The sequence below is a fragment of the Thunnus albacares genome, chromosome 20, assembly GCF_914725855.1.
Source record: "Thunnus albacares chromosome 20, fThuAlb1.1, whole genome shotgun sequence".
In the NCBI taxonomy this organism is placed as follows: Eukaryota; Metazoa; Chordata; class Actinopteri; order Scombriformes; family Scombridae; genus Thunnus; species Thunnus albacares.
Window position 1 is genome coordinate 17,383,796 of NC_058125.1, and position 19,224 is coordinate 17,403,019.

General features: G+C 40.4%; 1 protein-coding gene across 1 annotated transcript in view; it reads right to left on the reverse strand.

Annotated features, from left to right (window-relative positions):
• Window positions 1-4,906: 4,906 nt before the first annotated feature.
• Window positions 4,907-19,224, reverse strand: part of LOC122971341 (carbohydrate sulfotransferase 15-like) — a 36,383-nt gene continuing 22,065 nt past the window's right edge. The window contains exons 2-8 of the mRNA XM_044337942.1: window positions 18,172-18,774; window positions 16,439-16,778; window positions 12,596-12,739; window positions 9,054-9,210; window positions 7,826-7,982; window positions 6,545-6,692; window positions 4,907-5,249 (exon numbers count right to left, since the gene is read on the reverse strand). Of these exons, the coding sequence (XP_044193877.1) occupies window positions 5,050-5,249; window positions 6,545-6,692; window positions 7,826-7,982; window positions 9,054-9,210; window positions 12,596-12,739; window positions 16,439-16,778; window positions 18,172-18,612 (1,587 nt within the window). The 5' untranslated portion in view covers window positions 18,613-18,774 and the 3' untranslated portion in view covers window positions 4,907-5,049. The remainder of the gene's footprint in view (window positions 5,250-6,544; window positions 6,693-7,825; window positions 7,983-9,053; window positions 9,211-12,595; window positions 12,740-16,438; window positions 16,779-18,171; window positions 18,775-19,224) is intronic.

Below are 19,224 nucleotides of genomic sequence, written 5' to 3' on the forward strand. Positions count from 1 at the left end.
AAGACATTGGAGAGAAAGGCCTTACTGCTAAAGCCTTCTTCAAAGCTTATCCAAACTGGCAGAGGAGAAATGGACCTGGGAAGAAAGTTTCCCTCAGTCACATCCAACATTCTGTTGTGAATCCTATGAAAGTGACCTGAAATGCCCTGCCTCCGTGTTACAGGTTAAGTACTCCATCATCATGCTGTCAGCATCTAGACATCTTCTCTTACAAGCGAGGACGATCCATGCAGCAACAAAGATGACAGAGATGACTCCTCATATAGAAATAGAGGTGGCATTAGTTTAGAGCAGGTTCTGTTGAAATGACAAGTAAATTGTATACTGAAAGTGCTTAGAACACATTGCCATTTATATAACATTTATATAACCTCTGAGACCCCTGGGTGCTTGTAATGGACTCATGATGGTCCTTGAACCACTATTTGGGAAGCCTTTGGTCTTAAGATTAGCAAAGCCTGCTTTTCTGTCCCGTAAAGGATAAGGCTGGCGTTGTTTTAATATGTTCCTTTTTGTCAGCAAATCCAATGAAAAGAAAAAACAACAATGCGTTAGTCTTTAACAAATGTTTCTCAAACAGGAGTAAATTGTGTATTTGTTGGGGACTGAGGATTAATACATATTTTGTGCACTAGTATTTACAACCCTAGGATGTGTGAATGTGGACTAACTCAGTGACTGACTACAGTGCCCATGTTTATTGTAAAGAAGAAACATGACACCCAGTGCAATGATGTGGCTCATTCATGTTTTTGGACAACAGTGGAGGTCTGTGGCACAGCGGGATTTAATCTAATGTCCATGTTAGTAGGATCAATCTTTTGTTTGTTGGTTATTTCATGGGATTTGTTGATAAAAACAAAAAATATAGAATACCACCAATACTTTTAAAAAACTGTAACTTTTCTTTTCAGAAACAGTAACCCTGGTTACTCTAAATAATCTGCAATAAACACTTTTCAGTCACTCTTCCATTGAAAATAAACTAGGTTAGTTACTCTGATCTCAATACTTGGTAGGATCAATTCATTGTTGGTTTCTGGTCCTCTTGTGAGATTTTGTAGACAAAAATATAGAACATAGCAGTCTGATTACATAATACCTACCCTGTCCTATTAAGGCGCCTTTGAGTGAATTGATCAAATAAATCCTAATAAACCCTGGATAACCGCTCAGGGAACACAAAAGCCACCCCAAAAAGATTTTGATTGTACAAAATACAGTCAGAAGTTTTGCTTGGCTTACTTAGTGAGACAAACACAAAACAACATGTCCTGGGACCATGGCAACTCTGTTTTGTGGTTTTGGGATTTTTTGTCACTGAGATGCCAAGTATCGGAGCTTCATTTCAACTTTTACTGCTTATGTTAACATGACTATTGTGGGTTTATGTAATGGCTCTGTTCAGTTGGTGTTTTTGGGCTTAATTAGCCATACCGTTAAGCTAGGCTGCTAACGACCACTGCTGACGCAGCTGACTGTTTTATTGGTTTCCCTCAGATCTGCTTGCTTGTTTTTTGTTGTCTTTTAGCTGCAAATTATTGTGTGAATTTCTTAGAATAGTTAAGCTTGATTTCTTGTGTTTTTTGTAAGGTACGTGTATCGTGATAGGAGTACTGTCTGAGAACTTATCTTGAGTGTTCACTGTTGTAGCTTACCATAGTAGAGGGCTTTGGGGCTGTGAACATGACTGTTGTCTTGCACACAACCCATTAAAGGTCAAGTGTGTAGAATTTAGTGGCATCTAGCAGACATGGCAGAAATAGAATATAATAGGCATAAGTATTTTTTTAATTAGTGTATAATCACCTGAAAATAAGAACCTGTTTGTGTTTTCGTTAGCTTAGAATGAGCCCTTTATATCTACATAGAGAGCAGGTCCTCTTCTACGGAGCCTGTAATGTTGCACCACCATGTTTCTACAGTAGCCCTGAACGGACAAACCAAACACTGGCTCTAGAGAGGGCCTTTCGTGTTTTTCAAGAGTTTCCCGGCCACTGTAGGTTCTCCTACCCTACACACTTCGAAGGGGAGGGGTATTCAGTTGGTTGCAATCTGCAACCTCACTGCTAGATGCCACCAAATTCTACACACTGGACCTTTAACATAATTATTTCTTCTTTAATATTGGTTTCATGGGACACTCAACATGGGTTTTGCCACACATACAGATAAGTGACAAAATAAAACTTACATGAATAAATGGAGAAATTACAATGGCCCCCGTCTAGAGGACACAAGAGTTAACTGAAAATGTTTTGATGAGTATGAAAATCATATAAATAACCATCATGGCCTTCACCGTCACAGGATGTCAACCCAGCTGCATACCTGGGAGATTTTGGATACCGAGTTTAAGACAGAAATCTCAACTAACATCATCAAAACACCAAATGAGGGAATATCTTTTGGAAGAATGGTATTCATCGCTCCAAAGATTTCCAATCCAAAGACGTGGAAAATCTATTATAAGGAGCTTCTTCTCGAGGTTTGTGGTGGCACAACACCTTACAAACAGTGTATAGTAGTACATTACTTTTAGCAGTAACAAAAACACGTTACTAATAGGATTTCGGTAGTATTATTACAGTTACTATGTCAAGTAACGTATTACTATGGAGGCTGAGATTATTGCAATTATTTTTTTAATGCTGTTATTTCGAGATCAAGAGATCATTTATCATGAGATTTGTCAGGGCATTGGTTCATTCCTGTCTTCTCTTCTCCATGTCTCCCTATAGCTCAACTATTTAGATCAATCAAAAGAAGCCTTCAGGTGGCTCTTAAGGACATGGGTTCAAATCTGTCATATGTTGGTTCTTTGATTTTTGGAGGTACTTTTTGGGGAATTATCACACTGAGTCTTGTGTCCAACCCGCACATAGAAGGTGCTTACAGATAGTATATTTCCCTTAAGGTCTGAGGTGCCCTTTACTCTGCTATTCTGCTGCTGTGCTTCTCTTTTGTAAACAGTGAGCACTCCCGCTGCTAGCATTTCTGAAGCTCCACCTCCACACGCATCCACCTGTAGACTCCGTTCCCCTGGGGTGAGGTTTATTATCATCCCTCCCCAGTCCCTGCTGTGCTTTGTGGGAAGTGATGAGGTCAGAGCCTATAGATGCTGAATATCAACTCTGTATTCACATTATAAATTCATTCCACCTGCATTATTATTGACTGAATTATTATTTTGTCCAACAGACAATTAAAAGACTTCAAGCATCAGAAAAAAAACAACTGCAATTTCCTATGACAGCAAGTTGTATTTTTGGCATACTGAGGCCAAAATTAAGCACAGGTGATGCAAATAAATGTGAAATAAGCAGGAATTGTTCAGTTTCCTGTCAGTCACTGTATTTTGATATAGCAGGGACCACGATAAAAGGAGCCATATATTTACTAGACATGACAATATTTGCAAATTCCAAGCAAATTGAAGTTGGTTGGAAGTTCTCAATGAAGCAGAACCTCTTCAGCCAGTGAAATGAACCATCCAACTCCAAACAAAATGTGCAAATAACTTGCAGTCACTTGTTTTCCAGTCAGATTGCCTTGATTTCTTTCCTTGCAGTGAGAAGCTGCTGTCTGGCAGCTGAGATTATACAGGCAAGGACATGCATTCTTGTTTGGAAACAGCTAAAAAAAAGAATGGGATCCAATATTGTTTCATGAATCTGTGCAGGTTTCCTCTCAATTATGAAAGGTTTTCCAGTGGTATTTGGGTCAGTTTGTCTTGAAATGAAGGCTGGGGAAGAAGGCTCAGGGGCTGCCAGAGAAGAGAGACCTGAGATCCTTTTTCTTGTTTAAAATTGAGGCAGCTCTTACTCTCAAGTACTTTAAATCATCTAGATGTTGGTGATACTTGAAAAACACTCATATTTTACTGATGTAAGTTTCTAAATGCCACAAGTCCAAATTGCAGATGTATATTCTTAGGTATTTTCTGCCCTCTGGTGTAGAGATGGGGTATGTCACCGCTTCAGCACATATTTCAGTATGTTACTATAAATTATATTTTTTCTTTTATTTAAATTGTTCATCAGTGCTCAGCTGGTGTTGAAACAGATTAAATTGCTATCAATTTGTTCCTAGTTATCTATTACCCCTGGGTAGATGTGTCTCTGTCTAAGGTGCCCAAAAGTCTTTGTTTCAATTGTTAAATTAATTTGCTAGATTTAATAGCCTCAGATCAAATCACAAACATTTTAATTCAGTTTTTTACTAATTAGTAATTATTGCTATTTGTGACAAACTTTCAGCAGAAGGAGAGGGAGGCTTGATCCCAGTAATCACTTAGCTGCCAAACTGGCAACATCAATTAAAAAAAATAAATCAGGTAGATTTTTGTTGAATCTTTCTGGAGAACTTTCAGTTTCCCAACACAATACATCACTGTCTGAAGTCTGTATTTGAAGACAGTATGTATTCCAAACTTTTAGTCTTCAGTGTGTTACTTTAAATCAACAGCTAGTGTTAGATTGAGGCAATTATAAGATGGTAGCTGCATGTATCACCCAGTAGAGGGTGGTGTTGTTGCACTAATCCCTCCTGCTCTGACCACCATTGAGCTTGTTCTCTCCACGGTCAATGCACAATCTTAGTCATTTAAAGTATCTGTTTAGATATATTCCAGCTGTTATGGACAAAAAGCAGAAAATAACAGTCACATGTTTTTAGTTTTGAGGCCGACTATAACCAAACAAAATTTAAAAAGAGAACACAGGACTCTGTTTTAATATCTTTGAATTCACTATTTAATTTTGTACATCTGGTCACAAAAACAATCAAAATCTGCCAACATCTCTCTTTCACACACACACACACATACACACACACACACACACACACACATACACACACATAATCACACTCTCTTGTGCTATTTTCTATCTTTAATTCATCTCTGCTTTTATAACTTAAAAAATAATTTAAATAAAAAAAAAACATTGATTTTCATGGGCACTTCAGAGAGATGAAACTAAAACAAGGGGGCTGGCTGACATGTCAGTGGTTTCTTTTTTTACTGAGTAAAGGGGAAAAAATGGATGTTCAGAGTTTTGAGTTGTTCTCCCAGAGGAAGGAGTCATTCCGCAGCACTTTGGCCAGTTTCTCATTGAACGGAGTGTAGAAATCCCGCAAGATCTCTTTAGTGATGGCCAACATGGGTCCAAGGTTTTTGTCAGCTGGCCTCCTGGTGTTTGACGCAGGACTTCTTGTGATCTCTGACTCTATTTCTTTTGTCAGTGGTCCTGTAAAACACACACAAACACTGCTTTCACACCCCTTCTTTCTGCAGCACTTCACTCTTTGCTGCAGCTCTAAACAAATGGAACAAAATTCAGTCAAGCAATCTGACATGTCGCTGTGTATCAGCACTCGGCACCGTTTTCATCCAGAAGATTTGAGTCTCTATAGGAGGTAATTGCACCTTTGCTGGTGTTGGCAGCTCTTTGAAGAGCTAAATCTGAGCTTTGGGGCAATTAAACTGTGGGATGAACCAGTGAGACAAAAGTAAGGAGGCTTTCAGACTACAGGGCATAGCTGTATTTGACTGTCGCACATACACTGGCCCGTTACGAGAAGTACTCTATACCCCTGGGAAAGGTTGCTTGATACTGAAAGTATGGAAGGTGTAAGAAAGTTCAGAACTGTATCTGAAAGAAATTAAATGTTCTTTTCCGCACCAGCAGGCTTAAGCACTTAATAGACATAATTTTCTAACATTTGGTGTGCAGTTAAGGTTAAAAGGTCATGCAATGCTTTATGTTACAAAAAACCCCTCATTATCTCTCAAGTACTTTTATCTCTTCCTGCAGACATCTGCAGCTGAAACACATCATTGCTGAAATGCAACACTGAGCTTATGCATAAAGAGTGTTTTGCTGTTTCTTGGGGGTTTTTTTTCTTTGTTTTCCTTGTGTGTTTGTGTTAGAGCTGAAACGTAAACTGTGATCGTAAACTGAAGATCTTGGACTGATAATCTGACTAAACAAGCAATTTGAAGAAGTCACCTTGAGCTTTAGGAAACTGTAACAGGCATTTTTCACTTCTTTTCTGACTTATTATAAAACAAATAAAGCATAAACGATTAATTGAGAAAATTATTGTCATATTAATCTAGGGCTGCAAGTAACGATTATTTCCATTATCGATTCATCTGCTGATTATTTTCTCGTTTAATCGATTAGTTGTTTGGATTATAGAATGTGAGAAAATGGTGAAAAATGTTGATCACTCACAGCCCAAGATGCAACCTAAAATGTCTTGTTTTGTCCCATCCAATAGTCCACAACCCAAAGATATTGAGTTTACTATCATAGCATATCATAGCTGGTGATTAATACGACAATGACTATCAGATCCATTTTAAAAGGTCCTGTATCTATGCCAATACTGATCCTGTGTTTCAGATTAGCGAATGACAACTGTTAATAATCACATTCAATAATGTTATATGTGTTGAATAGCTTTGGCTTTAGTAATCGTTTTGTATTGTATTGATCAGAGTCCACAAAAGGATTGATTACAGACGAGACTCACTCACCTAGGTTAAGGAAATCAAAGACTTTGTGCATTGTATATTTCCTGTTAGAGGCATGGTCTTCCAACCTCAAGACCAGAATCTGTTCCCTGCTGAAGACGGTCAGCCAGTCCATCAAGTACACAATGTACAGGCCAACCTGCAATCTGACCTGTGGAAACAAAAACAGGAGAATCAATGTTAGAAAACCGAAGAAACTTCCTCAGGGTTTCCTCTGCAATCGCAGAACTGGATCACTACCTGCCAGTGAACCAGATATTCTTTTTGTACCTCAGCATGGGCTCTGGGAATTTGTGAGGGCATTTTTCACTGTTCTTTGACATTTTATATAATGATTACAGGATTTATCCGAAAAAAAAACTATTATTAGTTGCAGCCCAGAAAATAAATTACCCTCTGATCTTTTGTAAGATTTCACCAGAGCATTTGCAAGTAGCCTAATTGTTGGATGGAAATGGATTTTTAGATTCCCATGCGACAGGTCATTGCAGAACTGTAGGCATAAACAGAATACCTTGTTACTGGGAAAGGAATTATCTCTGTGTCCTCTCGCTCTTTTAGCAAAACTGAAAGGCCTGTCGCAATAAATGATTACAAGCCAGGCGAGCAGCTCTTCCTTTTGTTAAATCAATTTGGTACAGTGAAGGCCAATTGTGCATTCATGTTGGTATTTATTCGTATTTTCTCTCCAGAATCTATTCTGAGCTCTGAAACTTTTATCATGGAGCCACAGACATGAGAGACTGCTGTGAGGACAGCTGTAATGCTTTTCACATGGTCTAATAACTCTGAGGAGATATTAGTGGATGGACAATTAGGCCAGTGGCAGCAAGTGAGCATGCTCTCAGAGGGCCATAAAGCTCGTCAGTGGCAGTTGGAGTGGGGGACCTCTGAATACAAGGCAGCCTGGAGGGGGAGCCAAAAGAGGATGGGCCAGTCTCCTCCTCTCCCTCTCAGCCTGTCTACCCCAGGGCACTGTGGGAAAGGCTGGCCAGGGGCCCAAACACTGGGGTCCGGCACTGCCTGACACTAAGACTTGGTCTGTTTTGTGAGTAAGAAGGAAGTTCACACCACTGCGCTGCTTTGTGGTTCAACAGCGATGCCAATCCCTTTCATAAAGTCCGTCCTGCAAGCTTTAGCATGTGCTAATGAAGTGTGGATTTCACTCCATCTGCCTTTCTCACTCCTTTTCTATTTCGTTCTTGCCACCAGCTAATACACTAGTCGCTAAATGCTGGTTTTCTGCAGGGCTGCAAGACAAAAGCAGGATGGAGACGCACTCACCGGCATGGCATTGTTGACAGTAGTGTTGTACACACAAGAGCGCATTGTGTACTCTGTAAGGCACCCCTCAAATAACTGCAGAGACTCTGACACCTTCTCATGGAAATCCTCTGCAGACTTATTGGCAATACCAAAGTAAAGGTAGTCAGAGTAGAGCCTGCAAGACAACAGAGATGCTCGGTAATAAGACACACCCTGAAATTTCACTTTTGTTGGACATACAGTCTGTGAGGCTCATTATTTTTTACTTTTTACAGATATATTTTTTAGAGACAGGTGGATTTGAACCATATTTTGTGTTTCCTGCAGCAAAAACACAGACACTGATTATAACAGTAAACAAGGCTGCATTGTGATGTTGACAGCCCAGAAAAAGCCTCCAGTAGAACAAAGTACAGAGACAGTTTGGGAGGAAGTGCAAATGAGCTGCTAATGATGCAAAGTTGCTGTAAATTAAAAACTATAGGCTATATTTTTAATCCAATTTCCACCAGTTTTTGAATGATCAAAGTAAACTGAAAATAATGAGCCTCATATATTGTTACTGTTCATCTGAGTTCTGATGGTTCAGTAAATATGTCTCTTTCCAAATACAATAAATCAAAGGCTAAAATATTTGCAAGTGCTATCTGATTCATGTCAGTCTGTATGCAAAAGGAATGTTGGAGACACATGAGCCATTTAAACACTCCTTTACAATTCAGTTTAAGATGATAGACAGCACCTGTACCAAAGAGATGCCTTGGTTGTAAACAAGTCTCACGTAATAAAAATGGCACTGTTAATCTAAATGAGCATGCAATTCATTTCCTCTAGAATTGCATTTGGGAAAGGTTGCACAGGCTGTGATTTGACAGACAAAAGCAATTATAGAGAGCATGTTCAGACATTCTCTGAAGTAAAAATCAACGTTAACAGCATAAAGTAATCCCAATTTAAACAGAATGCCTCCCAGGCAGGCATTCAGCAGTAAGCTCACCATGCATCTGATAAAGGCGTCATAATGAAACTTATGTGACAGCCAGACTGAGTAAAAGGCAACAAATCTGTAACAACAGCTCTTTGTTTCCTATACACAGGGAAAGTATCTGTCTATATCTGCAGTGTAAACAGTCATAATGGAGACACAAAGGTGGTGGTGTGCGTGTCAGAACTGTTCTGCATCGTTTTAGTGCAGATATGCAGTACTGTTGGAGGCAGTGAAATCACACACTGAGATCACTCCCACCTTTCCACTGGGTCCCTGAGCATGACAATGAAGCGGGAATCAGGCTGCAGGGCGTGGACGAAGTCCTGGATAAGGAAGGGTGGTTCTCCCTCTGTGGTGTTGTCATAGAAATACACCCAGGCGTTGTTGTCCCACATGGTGGACGCACTGGCTTCTCCTGCAAAATACATCCACAATGTTTTAAATAGAAGCATTCAAACATGTCACATGTCATATACATACAATTATGTAATCACAAAGATAGAAAATATAGACACATGTTAATAGTGATGCACTAACATTTTGGTGTTGTCAGATTTTTTAACAGCACCAGATTGGTATAACCTATTTTCACTTGTTTTTTATGTCCCTATGCATCAAAAACAACTGAGGAATGGAACTGAAGAAGTCTTTTGGATGTGAGGTGCAGAGTCTTCAAAAATCTAAGTTCAGTTGCCCATGACAGAGCACAAGATGCATTGTAGTTTACAGTAAAAAAAAAAAAATCCTTTTGTGATATCAACAGCTCACAAAATAAAGAGAAACATGGGGAGCAAACAGAAATGGATTGCGCCACAATCCTAACTAAGAAAAGAATGAATGGTCAAAAAAAACACATTCATGTCCTGATTTGTTTCTTTTAAAGAAACATAATACTTAAATATGTGGAAGTTTGTTTCGATTTCTGTCTACAACAGACGCAGCATCTTACCAGCACATACGTAACAAGTCAATAAAATGAAAGATTCTAAAGCAAGTACACAAACAAGAAATAAATAAGCAAAACTAAATATATATCCAGCTGTGAGCAAAATTGCGCAATGAGTGCATTCCACACGGTGATGGTACTGGTGCTCATAATGAGTCAGAGGAGGTTGTTTCTCAAACAATTCAAGAGCAGAAACTTTATCAGGCTGTGCTGAGAAATGATATCCTGGATTCATTAGGCTGTCTGTGCCTTCATTATCCTCTTATCTTTGAAGTGAAACTGTGATGTATTTGGAGGGAACGCAACACGGGCCTTATCTGCCTCCCTTCCTCGGAATGAGGAAAGGAGGCAGACAACGGTCAGAGTGAAACAGGATCGCTGCTAATGCTGTTATGCCTAAAATGGTACACACTGTGATCAAGTCTATTTAAAAGGTCTCCATGTCAATTAAAAGAGCTTATTTTGCTGCACGGGGAGAGGCCATAATAGGGCAAACAAATGGCGGAGCCAGACCAGCGTGCCTCTGCTGTTTCACAGCGGCTTGGTTTTGGCCGGTGGTCGAGAAGAGTCAGAAGCCCAAGATCCTGGCCACAGGCCTGCACCTTGCTGGGCTCTCCCAGGGCATGGTGTGAATACTGAGCGGGGCTTTGGCACACTCCCCCCCTTACAAGGATTATTTATTTAAAGAGGGAAACAAAACAGGGCGGCATGCTAAGCTTCGCTCAATGCACCAACTCAGTCCAGTGTGAAAAGGCTATTGTTGAAAACTTAAATCAGTTCTTCTTTGCAGCTGAGCAGTTCTTTGAGATCATGTTTGGACGACGGGAAAAGACAGAGACAGATGGGAGCAGAGGGGCTGGGAGCAGGATATGCAGATAGAGGAAGGAGGTTTGTAAGACTTCTCCACCCCGCTGCGGATATTATTGCTGTCCTGACACAAAAAAACAATGATTCCTTTCTACGGCATTTCAGTGAAGTGGCTAAGTGAAGCAGAAGGAAGTTCAGTATTATTAAGCTGTTAGAGCCTCTCTATAGGGCTGAGTCACTGCTCTCTTAAAAATCACCATCACTCACTGGAGTGAGAGTGGCTGCTACAGAGCAGCACCGTGCTTCAGCCTCACTACCTGCTGCTTTAATAGCAGCTTTGTAATATTGGGGGCAAGATTACAAGTGAAGTTCCAGGCAAGTGTCAGGTCACCCTGAGCCAAATGCTATTGGCTGCAGCCTGACGAGGGCACAGAGTACTGTCATTCCTCGTTCGACACACAGATCACAGTGCTGATACAGTACATGACCTGAGTAACTAATATGATACAGCAGATGGTGGTAAGCTAAACCTGTCACTCTTACCAAACAGGAAGGTAGAGATTACACAACAGGAAATGTTTGTGCAACTAAAACTGCTGAGCATTCTGATTATTAAGGTTACTGACGATGTTCTACATGCTATCATTTGTATCTAGTTCTCTTGGTTTCCATCTAACATGTAATTCTTCAATCTGTGATAGATGGGCGGTGCTTTATTGGAACAGACAAATGCTGATAAGCAACTTCCTGTAATAATGTGCCACTCCAAGGTTCACTGAGTTCCAAGTAATCCTTTGCTTAGCTTTCTTAGTGTGGACTGGGGTTGGGGTAAGGTCAGTGTTGAGCTGGTTTCATACTTAATGTAAGAGGCAGTCCTGCCTACATATGGCATAGGTTTTTGATTTTGTTCAATCAGATTTCACCTTAACACTTTATTTACGTCCCCCACAGTAACTGTGTTTGCATTCTATCATTCAATTTGTGATGAAGATTCAACAACGTTAAAGGTTTACTTTTCTAGATGGAAGACTATTGCCTTGCAGTTGACATGTTTACATTCTTTCATTTGGTATGTGAAAGAAACTGTTGTTTACAGTCAGCAAAAGATGTCCTTGCTAGATGTCTGTTACTGAAAAGGAGAAGACAACAGAGCCTTTCTTCAAATTGCTTCATGTTGTTTTCACTATCAACAGTCTTCTCTGGCATCAGAAACTTGTAGGAAAAAGAACAAACAGCCACAGCTGAAAAATGGCAGTTCTTGAGGTCTCCACATTGTATGTCTATAGCCTAAATATGTAGTCACATTTTTCAGTAGGCATATATCCCTTTACGTTGTAGCCTACGGCAGCTATGTGCTCCTCATTTGTATGCTGCTTTGGACAAAAGCAGTAACCTCTTAACACAGAGCTAGGAATCCATCTTTAGGGTGTTGGTCAGTTTGTTAAAAGTTTCTTACTGGATTGGAGAATTGGAGTATTTTATATTAAATCCCTGGTGACAGAGACAAAAGAGACCAAATGGAGCAACACCAGCAAGCACACGTCTTACACTAACTTCCCAGGAAAAGTTAGTCTCTCAAGCTGGGGACTGTCTGTTACAACCATACTCTAGTTTGCCAGTAAAAAAATCTAATGCAGAAAAACATGTGGACAGACTTTTAATGTCAGGATTTAAAAATGTAAAAAGTAGAGTCCTTAACACAAGGGGGGTGGAAAAAGGCAACCATTTTTCCATTATCCCTTCCCATCCTCTCCCAAATCAAATCCTGCTGGTAGCGCTACCAGAGCGTATAATGATCCCACCAATCGGTCCAAAAAAAAAACTAGTTGGTTAATAATGGACAATCTTTGTGGTACCAAAATATTTCATAAGTAATAAGTCCCTTTGCCTCACTTCAGTTGCTTTTAAAGCCAGTGATGTATTATTTTAAGCTTGTCTTCTGCCCTCACCATTGGTTACTGAACAGAAGGAGAAGTACATATGAGGAGCCTATGAAATAAGTTTCCACTGTATTTTCCACGAATGTGAACTAAATCATTTGACTTACCAATGATGATGTTTGGTTGGTTGGGGGTTCCACTGGCATTTGCAGTAAGGTTGCCTTGAATTTGGTAAGCAGCCTGATCAAACAAGTCCAGGTAGTCCTCCACTGGATAGCGATCATGGAAGCCCTCGCTCAGACGGATGATACCTGGTGGTGAAAGAAGACAGACGGTACTGTAGATACACCTCTTGGGGTCCAGTTGTAACTGGAGTGTCTGATTCTGTCTCTTGGCTAGAATTCATCCAGTTTTTATTCCTGTCTGCACCATCCTCTCCATGTGTTTGTTTCACTCTACAGGAGGTCATTAGAGCTTCTGTTTTGTCCTAACTGTAGGGTGACCTATTAAAATCCAAGTTCAGATCCAACCCAAATTCAACAGGGAATACTGTCACCACTCAGTTTTCAATGTTTCCAGTTAAGGGCCGATGTCATGTTACTGCTTTGAATGCAAGATGCGTTTTCCATCTGAGCTGCTGTGGTCTACAGCATAATTGCAATTTACAAGGTAATTGTGGGGATTCAGTGTAGAACTTAAGAGTATCCATGCAGTATAAGGATAATGAGGTAGCTCGGGCGTCTGTTACTTCTAGTGATTCTTTGATGGTGTCGCAGTAAAACACCTTTCTCTAGTTAGCAGGAAAACATGATTAAAAAAACTCTAGTAAACTCTCCAAACAGCCAGCCTACATCATTATTCATCCAGAGCTGTCAAACTCGTTTGAGGTGTGATGGCGCTGGTGCTTCAGGGCTTTTTGTTTTTTTGTTTTTTTTTATCCCTCTGCTTTTTGATATGAATGAAGCGTCACACAATCTCCAAATAGTCTGTGTTTCCTGATGGGTAAAGTATACGGCAGACACATCTGCTTAAGATTCAAACTGCTCCTCTAAGAAAGTTATGTGGCGCAGATCACATCAAATCACCTTTTCACCGCATCGGCTGAGTGGAGCCTCCAGGGGAATGAAATTAATACAAAACAAGACTATTTGAATTCAGAGTGTTCTCAAAGGATGTCTTAAGAGAAAAGTGCTGATTACCAATGCACAGCCCTAAGTGCTACACTAGAAGGAATATAGAGGAATGAAGGAGAGTGACGGCAAGATAAAAGGAAAGGGAGTGAGGGGGGACAATAATGGAGAAGGGACCTATGTCCTTGGGATACAGCAGCATTTGCTGCTACGTAACATCACAAGCTGCAGAAAATATGACAAATTAAGGCAAACAGCTCATCCACATCCCGCAGTTTTATGAGGCTCACATAATTATCAACTTAAACCAAATACAACACATTAAAAAAAAAGTATTGCATGCAGACTGATCAATCCACCAATTAGGTTTTATGAGTCTAAGAGGGATTAAGGGCATAGTCAGCAATTGGATGAACTTCAAAAGGATTGCTTTGGTTGCGACAGTTAAGCCTCCTTTGATATTGGTGGTTTGAATTTGGATGAAATTTTCAGAAAGTGTGGCCAAATACTGTATGTAACAACCTCAACAAGTATTATGCCTAAACCCCAGGTGCAATTATTAAAATCATTAAGTTATTTTTAGACTGATAGCTTGCGGCAACATAAAATGTATGCATCAGTCATTGCTGTGCAGAAGAATAGTGCTCCACAGTGAGAAATCACCATGAAAATTGAGTCCTCATGCCGCGCTGGTGTGATAGTGCAGCTGCTGTTCTTAAAGGAGAATTATGAGATTATCTACATGCTGTATGTGCACGTCTTTCAACTCAGTATAAAGTCATTATCTGATCTGCTTTCGATTCCGTAATCAGAGCTGACTTTGAACAGAACCATCAGTCGAGAGGCAGATCCGTGCCCTACAGTTTAACTGCTGCTCTTCACTTCTTTTTTTCTTCCTCTCCTACTTCTTCGCAAATGAAGACACACATTAGTGACAATCACACACACTGGCTTACACTCCTGATGCCTGCCTCTTGAGCTGTTGAAGATTATCCATCAGTCTTAATGGCTGTTTCAGTTATAAAAGAAAACAAAAATGCATGTGGGTATTGGGGATGATGATTTGCCTCATTTTGGGTGCAAAAGCATAAGACTAATTTAGAATGTAGTCTATTGATAGACATCAATCAAAATCATTTTTCACATATAAGGGAAGAACAGACTCAAGATGTTTTTTTGTCATCAAATTGAACCAAAACAGCAATGCAACAAAGCATCTGCAAGTTAAGTAAGGGTTGGATTTGTTTAATTCAGAGGGTTCTGAGTTCATTCTGAATACAGTCTTACACCCAGATCTCGCATGAGTTTTAATCCCATCTGTGGTGGTGTGGTGGTTATTTTAACATCACAGATGCACGTGGAGAAAGAGACACACGTTGGCAACCACACATTCAGGCAACACAACCGCCATACTACCAGATGCCTGCTGTGAAGCGTCTCTTACCTCTTGGCACACAGTCTGAGGGTTTATATCTTTGTTTGAGTAAATAACATATTACCACCTGTTCAAACTCCATGAAAGCCAACGGCTTTAACCAGGATTGTGGGTGTAGGCTGTGTGTGTCTAACAAATTCGAACTGAAACAAGGCAGTGATTAACAGATAACATTAACCAGCTAAATTGGCAAATATTTCCTGAAACTACAGAGAAAAAAGCAGCTTGAAATATGCCCCTAAGAGTTTGTAAAATATGCAATAGCTCCTTCGTAAAATGAAATGATTTGCTATCCAATTTAATAAATGTATGATTGCTCTGTTACTCCTTTAAATGAGAATATAAAATTCATGGTGTGCGAAGGGGGAGCAACCAGACAGCTTTAAAATAAAGCAAGAAATACAGAAGGAGCTGAAGGAAGCAAAGTTCACGGTGGGTAGATGTGTCATAAAAAACGAGCGCAACACCGGGTTTGCTAAACAAGAACAGGAAACAGTGCACCCACACATGTGGGTTCAAAGCGTGTGACAAGGCTTCAGATGTTGCATTTTTCACGTGTTCTTTTCAAGTGGCTTCTACCACATAGACAAATCTATGTCACAGACAACGGTGAAATCCTGTTAGTCTAGATTCTTCTGCGTATAGTCCTAGTTGAGCCATTAATGAGCACTGTCACCGCAGCCGTCTATTTATCAGGATGGAGAAGTTTCACTGGTAAGAGGCTGATGGCAGTGTAAAAAATAGCACAAGGGGAGGAAAAAAGAAAAGGACAATTAGCAGTCATAATGGTGAATGAGGCAGGCAGTAAAGATTCTAAATACACCATTAGAGCTGTAAATTTGAGGCTAACAACTCTCAGCTAGAAAATAAACAGTTTAAGTTTATTCTCATGCACAGCACAAGATGTGTCTTGAATATTCATTTCTCGGTTAATTGCATTGGGAGATTGAACCGCGTGCATCAGAGAGACTTAATTCATGTCACATTCAGGGCTCACATCCAGCTAGGCTTCATATTTAAAAGAAGGAGAAAAAAAGAAAGAAAACAATTGCATTTATTTTAGAAAAATCTCAGTTTGACAGAGTGTAAGGTTGTCAGCCAATACCCTGACAAAGAAACACCTCCCCCTAAATTACCGTACCACTGAAATGTATAGAAATGATGGAATTTAGTTTTTGCAATTCATGCATTTTAACAATATGACGACAGTAACAACGGAGGATAAATTTAATTATGCTCATGCAACCGACAGGCCTGCCTTTGAGGGTGAGACCCCTTCAAATTTCTGTCACTGAGTGCTTTTCTGAAGCCCCCTGAGGTATGGCTCTGCCAAAATGATATACGGTAGAGAGTCACATTTCACACTCTTAATACTCTCGGGCTCTTATTATTGTGTACCAGCCTGGAGGCCTCAACCACAGCAAATTATAGTTTTCTTTACTCACCAAACCTCTTGCGGGTCCACCAGTGTGGCTCTTTGAAAGTGGTGAACTTGACATCTGGGTGCAGTCTCAGTCTGTCATACAGGTCTGTTGTGCCACACTTTGGTTGGCCAATGATATAGAAATAAGGGAGGCACCGCATGCGGTAATGTTTCCCGCTGCGGTGAAACAAATGTTCTCGGAAAGTGTTCCTCAAGTGCTGAAACACGGTCCGGAAGCGCCTCGAATAGCGCGCGTACAAGTTTGTCCTGTATGGGTCCGAAGTGATATTCCCAGTGTAGTCCTCGTACCAGCAGGGGTTCTTGACACCAGGCAGGAATTTGCGGGGGATAACCGAAAACATCTGTAAAGGGCAAAAAAATAAGCTGCTGAGTCACCATGCTTCCCAGATATACACAAGCATTTTAGGCAAAGCCTTATGTAAACTCTTGGGATTACCAATGCTAAGTCTGCGTGATGAAAGATAAATACATTCAAGAAATTTCTCAGATACATTAAACAACTGAAAACTTTTTTTATATGTGGGCCACTGTTTTGGCAGGTGTAGTCAAACACCATCTGTGAGATCAAACTGCACATTCATGACAAGTTTGTGCAGGAGGATAGTCTCTGGAGGGTAAATTGGCTTTAGATGCACGGACACATTGATACAAGTGAGTGCACATGTACATGAATATATACTTGACAGTATTTTGAAATTGTTCTTTTTTGTTGTGTTGGCTCAAAAAACTTAAAAAATTCAAGTTTTTATCTAATATTGTTTAGGAGACAGAAAGTGATTAGACAAGTTAACTTAAACTTAAATAGATTCATCATATTAAATATTTTGTCTGTCTTGGATTAAAACCCAAACAATAAAAAGCATATCTGTGCTAATACTCTCTGACTGTATTGTACATGAACAGACATGCAGTCTGCCTGGGGAGATAAGGATGATTCATCCTCAGGTGTAGACACATTTCCACCATAGTTTCTTTCTGGAGCCTCCTCACATTTCAAACTGTTTTTTTGGTGATCAGACACAACAAAGACCCCTGTTACTACCATTCGCTCACTGCCTGTGATACACAGCTACTTTAAGGACAATTAATGCCGGATCCATCCACAGACGTGGTATTGATTGTCCCGCGGCCCCACTCTCCTATTCATTAGCTTGTTCAATAAGAAATTAGTTATGTTGCAAATAGCCCTGGCAAAATCCATTATCATTAGGATTAACAATTAATTGAACCAGGCTTTGAGGTGAGACGGACACTGTGAGAAAGCGACGGGGCCAGTGTGTTGGAAGACTGTGGGATGACTTTGAGCTTTAAATCCCCCCTGAAAAAATTTGGTAGAGACATATGCAATTATCTTGCGTGACATGAAGTGTTATACAAGGTTTTCAGCAGTTTTATCTTTTTTAGAAATTAAATTAGAAACTGCAGCCAGTGGGGAATAGCACTGGCGTAGCTGTATTGAACCCTACATAGACAGCATATATAGGCACGAATACTCATTTGAATTACCTTTTCACTTCAAATTTAATTACGCTTCAAGACACATCTGTGATTGTCAATTAAAAGAGAGATCGATATCATGCTGGGCCACGTTTGTAGTATGATTAAAATAGAGAGATAACATTTACAATATAAAACAGGTATTCGTTACGGCAATCAATCTGATTTTTTTTAAAAAACAATCCCTTTGAACACATTTAATAAGAGATAAGACAGATCTATGTTCTGGTTACTCACATGTGGCTCACTGTTAACCAGTGCCTTGAGCTCTGGGAGCTGTCGACTACTGCGAAACTCCACCTTGGATGTGATGGACTTGACCACCAGTTTAATATGTGCGTAGTCCTTGACTGACGAGAGGTTGAAGGCAAAGGGCCCGGGGCTGACCAGGCTGCTGAAATGATAGGGGGACGGAGTGAGGAGGAGGCCCTTCTTGTCCCCCGTCAAAATGTACGAGGCCATGATGAGGAACATGACGGCCAGGCCGAATAGGAAGCTGTAGAGCCGGATCTTGCGGAAGCACCCCAAGGTGCTCCACCTCCTTGGCAGCTCCCGTTTCACCTCCAGGACGGCGAACAGGTTCATGGGAGTGTCGTCCACCTGCAGTAGAAGTGGCCTCTTTCGGTAGTCGTCCACCGAGGAGCCCAGCAGGCTGTATTTGTAGTCCATCTGTGTCATGGTGTCCACGGCCAGCAAGTCCCAGGTGTCACAGCTCACACACAGGGAGGTGTTATGGAGCAGGAGACAGCCAGACCGGAGGTTTTGGGATGCGGGAATAACTGATAGCTGATATCCATGATGGGTTGTGGTGAACAGCCCACCTCATCCACTGACGCCTCCCTGGTTAGAGGAAAAAGAAAGTAAACTAAGAGAGAGAAGACCAGCAGTCAAGATTGACTCATTGTTTTAATGTTTGGGCTAATGCAGAAGCTTCCAAAACCGCATAATCAAAACCTCATAAATATTTGAAATAACTATGTGAAACTCTGTTTTACAACTGTGATTTATGCTGTGCGGATTTGGACCCCTTTTGCCTGCAATCTGAACGTAGCCTATGTCACCTCTCACACTCTTATATGGAGCTGAGGCTCTTTGCGTAACAATTACAGTCACTGCAAGAGATGTCTCATTCCCAGAAGTTGCATTGACGTAATACTGATAGTCACGTCCTGCTCAAATGCTGACTTGCAATTGGGGGAACAGGTTACCACAAAGGAACTGATTGAAATTCTTTCCATTTTAGTTTCAGTTCACATTTTATACCTCAAAAGCATTTCATCACATCCCTTA